Source organism: Melanotaenia boesemani, chromosome 3 (assembly GCF_017639745.1).
Source record: "Melanotaenia boesemani isolate fMelBoe1 chromosome 3, fMelBoe1.pri, whole genome shotgun sequence".
NCBI classification, from domain to species: Eukaryota; Metazoa; Chordata; class Actinopteri; order Atheriniformes; family Melanotaeniidae; genus Melanotaenia; species Melanotaenia boesemani.
Genome location: NC_055684.1, coordinates 12,310,432 through 12,320,154, shown reverse-complemented (window position 1 = coordinate 12,320,154; position 9,723 = coordinate 12,310,432). Strand labels below are relative to the sequence as shown.

Below are 9,723 nucleotides of genomic sequence, written 5' to 3'. Positions count from 1 at the left end.
TTACACTTTCCAACCACTTTGTTAGGTACAACTCAAGCAGGTAAATAACCAGTCACACGACACCTACCATCTGAATGTGGAACATCCCAGTAGATCAGCAGTTTCTGAAATACTCAACCATACATTAAAAATCACTTAAATCCTATTTCTTCCGCTTTCTGTTGCTCAGTTTGAACTTTAACAAGTTCTCTTGAGCATGTAGACAGACTAAATGCATTAAGTTGCAGCCATATGATTGGCTGATTACATATCCATGTTGACAGGTGGACCTAATAAAGTGGCTGGTGTGTAAACTGCCCAAAAGTCGGTTCAGAAACAACCTGAGTACACAAAACACTTTAAAGAATTCCAACATTTATTAAACAATTATTGAACGAATTCCTTCTTTAATATCAGAACACAGCAAAAGTCCAACATGTAGAAAACAGTAACAGTTTATTTTAACCTCTAAGATTGTGTTTATTAATTATGAGACTTCAGCTGCAGCTACAAAAGCCAACACCGAGCAGGAAAGCTGCAAATATAAACATCTACAGACAGAAGTGAAGCATCAAGTCACATCCTTCAACAACATGTACATTTATTTACAATCGGCCACAAGCCTGAGCAGAAGAAAACATCGCGTCTGGACTCATTCACATCCACCGATGACGCAGTTTCATCTCCAACACTCAGTTCTGTCTAAACAGATGAACTGAACATGTAAAACTTCAGCAACCACCCGTCTTGGAGATAAAAACATCTTCCACAGCAGCTGAACCCTAAACACCGCCCACTGACCCACCGAGGCGGCTAACAGTTCATGGAAGAGGAAGAGGAAGAGGAGTGGGTTGAGTTGCTCAGAACTGCTGCAGGATGAGTTTCTTCTTGCCGTCATGGCTGAACTTGTTGGAGTGGAAAAGGTCGCTGTTGTAGAAGGCCGACAGGTTGTGGATGTTAATCTGTCGAGCCTGAAAGAGGAAGAGGAGGCAGGTACAGATCAGATTTCAATTTCAACTTTTTTTTTTTTTTTTAAGCTAAACAACTAAACCATGTCAGTGCACAAGACGCAGAAATGGAAAAATAAAAGCTGAACGTTATTTTCTCAGCACCTTATCTTGCAGATCCTTCTCAGGGATTTCGATGGTGTCATTCTGGACTCCGTAACGGTTCCTCTGGTAGGCCACCTGCTCAGCCACCAGCTGTTTGAGGATGAAGAGCAGCAGCTCGTTGTTGTCCCTACGGAAGGCCAGGTAGCGGGCAAACGTCTGAACACAAAAACAAAATCAGGACAAATCAGGTTTCCATCTGTAGATTTGAAGGTTTTCAGACTTCTGGAGGAGCAGCTACACGGGTCAGTTGGGCACATAAGGAAAAACCTGATCATTCCCAGAAAACTGGGGTTTATAAAGAGAATCTTCACCATGACACATCTTTGTGTTTGATGTTTTCAGAGAAGCGGTCACACACCTTCCTCATGCTCCTCATGACGCTGAACTTCTGTGTGTCGATGAAGCTCTCCAGCATCACTCTGATGGCCATGTTGACGTCGTCCTCCAGGACGTAGTCCCTCAGGTGCATCTTGGCGTGGGCCTCTGCCATTCGGATCATGGACTCGATGTGACGAACCGTGATGGGGATGCTGCCTGTGGCCTATCGGTGCGAACAAACCAGCATCAGACACAATCGCTAATAAATCTAATAACCTAATATGCTGCTTTCTGGAGATTTTGTGCATGTTGAAGTATAAATAAAAGGTGGGACAGTTCTGAGGTCTCACCATGGACTCTCTGCGCAGGTCACTGTAGATGCGAGCCACCTTGTCCTGATCCATCTGGTTCAGTTTTGGGTGCACCCGTTCTTTGGCGTAGATGATGTACTTCCTCAGGAGCTCCTGAGGAATCGGCGGCACGTCGGACGAGTTGGGCAAAACCATCTCCTCTAAAGACGCGCCCCCTTCCTTGTTGCTAGGGTGATGCTTGATGTGGGAACCGACCACGAAGCGAGCCAACATCTCATCCTGGGGGAGAAGATTTGATCACTGAATTCAGTCCTTATAAAAGTCTAAATGTTTAGGTCTGACACATTCTAGCAGTTAAACAGTAAAATTTATTTTTTATTAGAAAAACTGAGAAATTGTTACCTAACTGTTAGAAATGTTTCAACATATTTTTGGATTATTATCTTGATTATCATTATTACTCTCATCATCATCTTTTATTCCCAACTCTGTATATTTAAATTAGGTCACATAAAATTATATTTTACATAAGGAAAGAATTTCTGATCGATGTCTTTAAGAGAAAAATCTATTTCCTTTGCTTAAGTGGAATCAAGCAAGAACAACTTCAGACAAAATCCTTTTTCTGATCGATTAGATTTACAAGCTGTTTTCTGCATAATCAGTTAAATATCTAAAATCAGATAAATTACGTGTAGTTAAGCATGAAGTTTGCACTGTTAACCATTTTGACTCGGTGCAGAGCTGCAGTCAACATCACGAGGGTGCAGCGTGGTGTTTACAAGTGTGTACCTGAACAGGGTCGATGGTGTCCCGGACAACGCACAGCACGTCAAAACGTGACACAATGGGCTCCGTCAGGTCCACGTTCTCAGCGAAGGTTAGAGACGGGTCGTACCTGCCACCTGCAACCAACCAGAGATGCAGTGAATCAAACGCAACACAAAGGCAAACAGGAAGGATCCACACTTTAAAATTTAGCCAGCAAAGTACACAAAGCTGCAGCACCCCACATTAATTCATGAGAAATCTTTCAGTTTATGTTTCTGGGCGACGTACCGATGGGGTTGGCAGCGGCGATGACGGTGCATCTGGCCTGCAGCGAGGTGACGATGCCGGCTTTGGAGATGGAGATGCTCTGCTGCTCCATGGCCTCGTGGATACTCGTCCTGTCTGCGTCGTTCATCTGGAGGACACGGTTGCATTTAACAAAAGAAAAAGACTTTGACTCTTGTGTAGATCCAGTCGGCTCTCTGCTCACCTTATCAAACTCATCGATCAGACAGACTCCGCGGTCGGCCAGCACCAGCGCTCCGGCCTCCAGCGTCCACTCACGGCTCACTGGGTGTCTCTGCACGTAGGCGGTCAGACCGACGGCAGAGGCTCCCTGACCGGTGGTGAACACAGCACGGCTCGCCACCTTCTCCACGTACCTGCAGAGGAAAAACACCATTTTCAGATGTGAATATTGTTTCATTATTTACTTTTATTTTCTCTTTCAGATCTTTAAAAAGTACAGAGTTGTTGAGCTTTCTAAAAAGTTTAATTTACTCACTTAACAGTAAATTACAAGGGGAATTAAAGTCCTAATTTCACATAAATGCATCTTTTAAGGGTTCTGGAACGTACTTGAGAAACTGGGACTTGGCGGTTCCCGGGTCTCCACACAGCAGCGCATTAATGTCCCCACGCACCTTATGTTTCCCACCTGCAGGAGAAACGGTGAGTTAATGAAGGAGTTAGAGGAGGAAAAATCAAGGCCTTAAAATCAAGTTTATGCAGACCTGCTACAGTTGTTGACCGTTTGTCTGTTTCATCCACACAAAACCAGTTTCAGGAGTCAGAAACCGCTGATCATCTAACACGGTTCCCAAAGTGAACAGCTCTGCAAACACCACCCTGATCTATTCTGTGCAAACAACCTAGACGCGCCTTTTTTAACACAATAACGCAATCGCACCAGATTCCTTTGACAACGCTGGCCGGATGTAGTGCTGGCTAATTGTAAACTAGCCTGTGCATTCACCTTGTAATACACCAGTATTACTGATATTTTAATAAAGTTAAAGAAAAAAAAGGAAAAAGCCAGCCAGACCAATCCTGGCTGTAAACGTCCTCACAACACTGTTACAAAAAAAATGAAAGAGAAAGCAAAGAAAAAGAAGACCAGACTATATCATCAATAGTGTTCAGAAAATGAAGAATACCACTAGAGAAAAAAAAAGATTTAGAAAAAGCAGAACTGGACGAGGTGTCACATGACCATCTTTCCAGCTGCTGAACAGCCATCGTTGCAGCTACAAGCAGAGGAGATGAGTACCTCTCCTTCCCCTCCTGGTCCTCCACAGATAATGATGGTAGGATGACTAGAGACCACCCACTGAATAAGTTCAGATCAGCTAATTTATGTTCATCAAACACTGGTTCATTTATTTATAGTAAAACCCAAATGCTGCTGCATTATGTTGCCTGGTAACCGATTTACATTTCAGTAGAAGACCTACGTAAGCTCAGGTTGACACCCTTACATATGCACTCAGTCTGCATATGTTGTTCATTATAGGAAACCACTGGTTATAATGGAGCCTGATGACTTAAGCATTAAGTTTCAGGACCGGATCTCTAAGATGTTTTACTCCCACCCAGTAAAGTCCTCACGCTCTGCTCCTGGTTAAATTGGTGACCAGTTAACCGATTCAGGACCACATCCGACAGCTTTTACCTGGATTTTTGGGCTCTCCTCCAAACAGCGACAGAGCCAGCGCCCTCTTGATGTCCTCATGACCGTAGATGGACGGTGCAATGCTGGCGAAGATCTGCAAATGGACAAAGAGTCAGAAAAATATCAGAAATGAATAGATGAAAAGATTGACATGAGCAGGTCATAAGAGGTCTGACCAAATCAAATCAGTTGATCCTGCTTCAGTTCATTAATCCTGTTGCAGGATGTGTGTGTTAAAAAAAAATTCAAGCCGATTCATAATTCTGACAGTTTATAACTCACCCTCTCCCCGATGCGCTCATCCTTCGAGAAGGTAACTATGGCTTTGATGTCTTCATCCGTCAGCTCGGCCACGGCCACGCCCTCGTCCCTGCGGGTGATGTGATTGGCCAGGATCACAGTGGCGAACACTGGGAAGCCGTTTGAGGTGTTTAAAGAGCCGTCATAGTTGTTGTGGTAGATGCCCGTCAGCTCCTAAGAAGGGAGAATAAAAAAAAAAACACTAAGAACTTAAACATGAGTCTTTCTTCACTTTCTTTTCATCATTTATGTTCCAGAGATGAGGCAGAAGGTCTCTTCCAGGTATCAGGAACTTTTAGTGTGGATTTTAAAAGGTTTGCTCGTCTTGTTTTCAGTTTCAGCATCCTTACCCTACGTACACACATCTCAGAAGTTTAAAAAAAATTTAAAAAGTTAAAGATTTTTTTTTTAATGAACATGATTTTTTAGATGTCTGCCTCTTCATGTTAGGTGGTTTGATGATGAGTGTTAGATGAACGGACTCACAATCTCGTCTCCAGGTTTGCAGCTGTCCACCAGGTCTGCGAGCAGGATGGCGTCTTTAGAGCGAGGGAGGCGTCCAGCCGCCACTTTACCCGGACTTTCCTGGATGGTGATCCTCTGGTAGTTCTGGTACACTGTCTGTCGGTGGGAGACAACTGGTAAGTTAGCTCAGATAATAATCTGGTTACTATGATAACATGCTAACAGATGCTTTTTTAAAGTCAAAGTAAAACTCCTCGTGTCTCCATTCAGAGAAAATTTCTCACCTCCTCCATGTTGATCTCAAAAGGCCCCTGGGACTGACACTCTGGACAGGAGCCCGGCTTCACCTCCTGGTTCTGGGACTGGAAGAAGGGCCCCAGCACGAAGTTACACTTGTTACAGTTGTACTTGACCATGCCGAGCTGAGGGAGTACGCCGGTGCAGCTGCTCACCACGCCGCTGGTCCGGATCAGCTGGTTCAGATGGAGCTGCCTGAGGAGGACCAACGAAGAAGAAAACCAGGTGTAAAGAACTGGAACAGCTGCACAACGTTCTCTTCTCATGAATGAAGTCTAACCTCCACCATCTTAACACGGGATCAGTGAAAACGGTGATACCTGAGCGATCGGATCTCCTCCACCAGCGGCAGGTTACAGATGCGGACGTGGATCTCGTGAGCAATGCGGTCATATTTTGGGTACATGGCGAGGACCACTTCTTTAGCTGCTTCATCAAAAACCTGATGGAGAGCAGAAAATCACAACACATTCAGGTTTGTTTGAACCCTTGTTAGGTCATTAGGGACCGTTTTGTCTATTTAGATAATTTTTTCTCCATTTTTCGGCCCCATTCTGGTTGTGTTACCTTGTTTATTCAAGTTTTCTCTTGAACTTTAAAATTCCAATTTTTCTTGAGAGGTCAACAAGACACCAGTGATGTAATTACTACACTTTCAGGTTATTAGAGGAAAAAGTGGTCTCCATAAAACTGCTATTAAAAAAAACTATAGAAAAACAAAGAAATGACTGCAGTGAATAAATTAAGTGCAAACCAGTCAGTGAATGTACAATGAAGTAATGAGCAATTCAACTACATACAAAAGTACAAACAAAAGAACAAAGACAAGGAATTAAAAAAGAACTGTGCAAATAAAAGTCAACTATTTACAATCAAAGTAAAAATTGAGAGAGAACACTCATGTTCAAATAGCTTAAAAAACCGAATCAAAAGTACTGAGTATTTAAAAAAACACATTATGAAAATAAACTATATACAAATTGCAAAAAAGTCTTTACGGGGTGTAACGCTAGCTAATTTTGGACATGAGTTTTGTTTCCCTTTTTCCAGAGACTTTGTGTAGCAAATCCGTAATATGGCTGCAGAATCTTGCCTCCTCATCCCTACATTTCTGTTGTCAGGAGGTTTTTCCACCACTTCGTACACTCACATCCGAGCCGACGGCTCCAGCAATTCGTCACCATGAGTTTAAATTCATCTGGGCAATCTTATAATTGTTGGCTGTAGCATCGTAGAGATGCACATACTTCCTAACCTCCTCAATCAAGTGCTTATCTGTCTGGTCTACTGACAGTTTTTTTTTTAAAAATGGCGGTTTCCGCCATGGCGGTTTGTTTTAGCCGTTTATAGAAGAGGACTTTTTTGTCTGCTAATAACCAGACAGGGTAGGAAATAGAAGCAACCCACAAGGTTTAAAGCACCTTAATCTTTAATAATGTCGCAGTTTGACCTACAGTGTTACATAAACTCACCTTCAACATCTCAGTTGGAGCCTCCGGCAGGAAATAAGCCAAGACATGCTCTCTAGCTGCGAGATCCTCATAGTTTACAACCAAACTCTCCTTATTCTCTGCAGTCACAAGATCAGACAGGATAATTTATTTGAAGCTAACAGTTCACGTCAAAGAGGTGTATCACTGCAAAGCTGGACTACCTTTGCACATGTCACTGATCTTCTCTTTGAACACGTTGTGTCCATTTTCGTCCACGTGGGTTCGCAGGAAGTTCTTGAAGCGGTTGTAGATCTCCAGCCGGGGAGCTGCCATGGATACCCACTCCCTCACAGTGTGGCCCTGAAGGTCAGGAAGCGGTTAAAACATAATCTGCTACAGACCAGAAAAAGCTTCCAGGCTTCCGTGACTTCTCCACAAACCTTCATGTCTTCCAGGTTCTCGATGCTCTCGATCATCTCCTCTTCATCTCCATCCGTAACCCCCTCTGCTGCACGCTCAGCTAAGCGCCTTCGTCGAGCGGCAGGGCGCTCGTCATCCTCGTCTTCGCTGTCTGAAAGACAGAAGTTACTCAGTGAGCTCTGATACAGATTTGGAGCAATCAATGTCTGATACTGGTACTGAAGGACCAGTTTCAGGGAAGCAATGGCAGCAGAAGCTGATTCAGGATCAAAAGCTGAACCTTTAGACAAGAATCCGATTTCGCTTCAAACTTCTAATCTATTATTCTGATCAGTTTAAGTAAATTTGTGATTAACAATGAAGAATTTTCCAAACATCTACTCCTCACCGTAAAGTAGTTCTCTCCTCAGCCGTCCACTGAGCCCCTGCTCCCTGTCCCTCCTCCTCATCGCCTCCTCAGCAGCAGCTCGGGTTCCGGGCGACATCTCCGACAGATCCTCGTCGTCCAGTTCCAAACCCTCTGCCTCGTACTGATCCAGCGCTGGGATGGCACGGTAATCCCTGAACAAAAGAGGGAAACTTCTTGTTATCAAGCTCTGAAACACATTCTGCATTCTGGTATCCAAAACTAGGCCTCACCTCTCCATCCCATCCCCAATCAGGTCCTCCCCATCCCCGTCTTCCTCCTCCTCTTCAGGCAGGGGTCCATCTCCCAGCAGCCCTTCAGACTCATCCTCAAAGGGAGGCAGGTCTCGTCCAGGGCTGGAGGTCAGGTCTCCTCTCCTGGAGGCTCGGCTAGGGCTTGTGACCATGTGGAATGATTCAGAGGAATCCTGCAACATGAAGGAAAAAATTCATTTTACATACAAACCAGCAGATTTCTTTACTCTTTTGACAGTTTGATAATTTCATCTGACGTCCACCCAAATAAATCCTGATTATCTGCATTCATTTATTAAAACTTAATCTGATTATCCATTTTTATTGGAGATATTTCATGTTCATCATCTTTGTTGTTTTTGCCTTGTAACTAGAACTAGGAGAGATCTTAATTGTACTGGCAATAAGGACTGGTTTCAAATACAGTTGTTTGTGACAAGTAATAAATTACGTTGTAATGTACGTTGAAAAAAAAATCTGAGCTTGATTTTGTTTATTGAAGTAACTGCATTGTTTTTATGGTTTGATGTGTGCTTATTCATAGCCTAAATGAACTATATTTAATGACAAATATATTGTATTAAGAAATATTTTTCCCCGTAAAACTTAAATATAACAAAGTAAAACTCAAACGGCTTCTAATATTGCGCCCAGTATGTTGCTATAACTGACAATAAGCCATAAATATGCAGAGATTTAATGAGACAAAGTAAAACAAATACAATACACGAGGGTGAATTACAGGTCACCAACTAAATACATACATGAAAGACAAACTAGCATTTACAAAAACTGGACCATCATCCGATCAGCAGACAAAACTAAGCTAAGCAGCCACATGGCAACTCTCCTGAACGAGATAACCCAACAACAGTTAAACATCATGTTATCTATGAGCTGAAACAGCCACTTAAACATTATGTTCACTTTAACTGAGTTTCTTCACAGCGCTTAAACTAAACACAAATTAAGTTGTGGATTATAGTGAAACACTCTGTTGTGACCGCGACAGTAGTACAAAGATTCAAACTCAGACAACAACAGTAAAAATCTGTTTTATTAAAGTTTTCCATCCGTTTGTTTACCATCAAAACCCACCAATTAAGCCTTTTTATTAGTTTTTACCCGTTTTTACTCACCGCCATTGCTGTGCTGCTGTTTCTCTGCCTCTTCTAAAAACTCTTCTTCTTCTTCCTGCCGGGAGTCACTTTTCGCGCGAACGGACCACGTGACAGTCAAAGCCCGCGAAAAAACATGAATATTCGCATAAATAAGTGACGTCTGGTTTTCTGATTGGTGGATTTGCTGTAGAAAGGCGGGATCTTGATGCAGGGTGCGTTCGTTTGGATAAACAGGACTAAGTGTATCCTGATTTCTGTGTGGTGACACATGTGTTCGGCTTAAAGCGGCGCAGGCTGCAGAAGAAAACAATCTCATCTTTGTTTCCTCGGCGGTGCTGCAGACGCAATATCTTTTTCCCGGGAACTTTTGGGCTGCGTTCGTTTTCGATCAACTCAATTCTTTTCTCTCTACTTGCTCAAGGTCCCGAAAAAATGTGGCGTGTGTCCTCAGCACATAGCGGCAAAAAATGATAGTAGAAACATCATATTGTATTTAGGCTTCACCAAACAAGCTGTGATGAGTAATGGGGCTACTTTTTCGACTCTTTCCTATACTGACAGTATTTAATTATTATACCTTATCAA

At 43.0% G+C, this 9,723-nt stretch overlaps 1 protein-coding gene across 1 annotated transcript; it reads right to left on the bottom strand.

The window, feature by feature from the left end:
* Positions 1-334: 334 nt before the first annotated feature.
* On the bottom strand, positions 335-9,257 carry mcm2 (minichromosome maintenance complex component 2). Its single transcript, XM_041981571.1, has 19 exons — positions 9,157-9,257; positions 7,997-8,190; positions 7,746-7,918; positions 7,378-7,508; positions 7,159-7,297; positions 6,977-7,074; positions 5,825-5,946; positions 5,492-5,699; positions 5,229-5,363; positions 4,725-4,916; positions 4,443-4,536; positions 3,350-3,428; positions 2,982-3,153; positions 2,780-2,906; positions 2,513-2,625; positions 1,760-1,999; positions 1,450-1,632; positions 1,092-1,247; positions 335-950 (listed from the first exon to the last, which is right to left on the bottom strand). The coding sequence occupies exons 1-19, from the start codon at positions 9,160-9,162 to the stop codon at positions 840-842; spliced, it is 2,673 nt and encodes an 890-aa protein (XP_041837505.1). The 5' UTR covers positions 9,163-9,257; the 3' UTR covers positions 335-839.
* Between the last annotated feature and the right edge of the window lie 466 nt (positions 9,258-9,723).

Coding starts and splice junctions, on each gene's coding strand:
- mcm2 (XM_041981571.1), bottom strand. Junction 5,947..6,976: donor CTCCAACTGAGATGTTGAAG/GTGAGTTTATGT, acceptor GCTCTCCATCAG/GTTTTTGATGAAGCAGCTAA. Junction 2,907..2,981: donor TGATCGATGAGTTTGATAAG/GTGAGCAGAGAG, acceptor CGTGTCCTCCAG/ATGAACGACGCAGACAGGAC.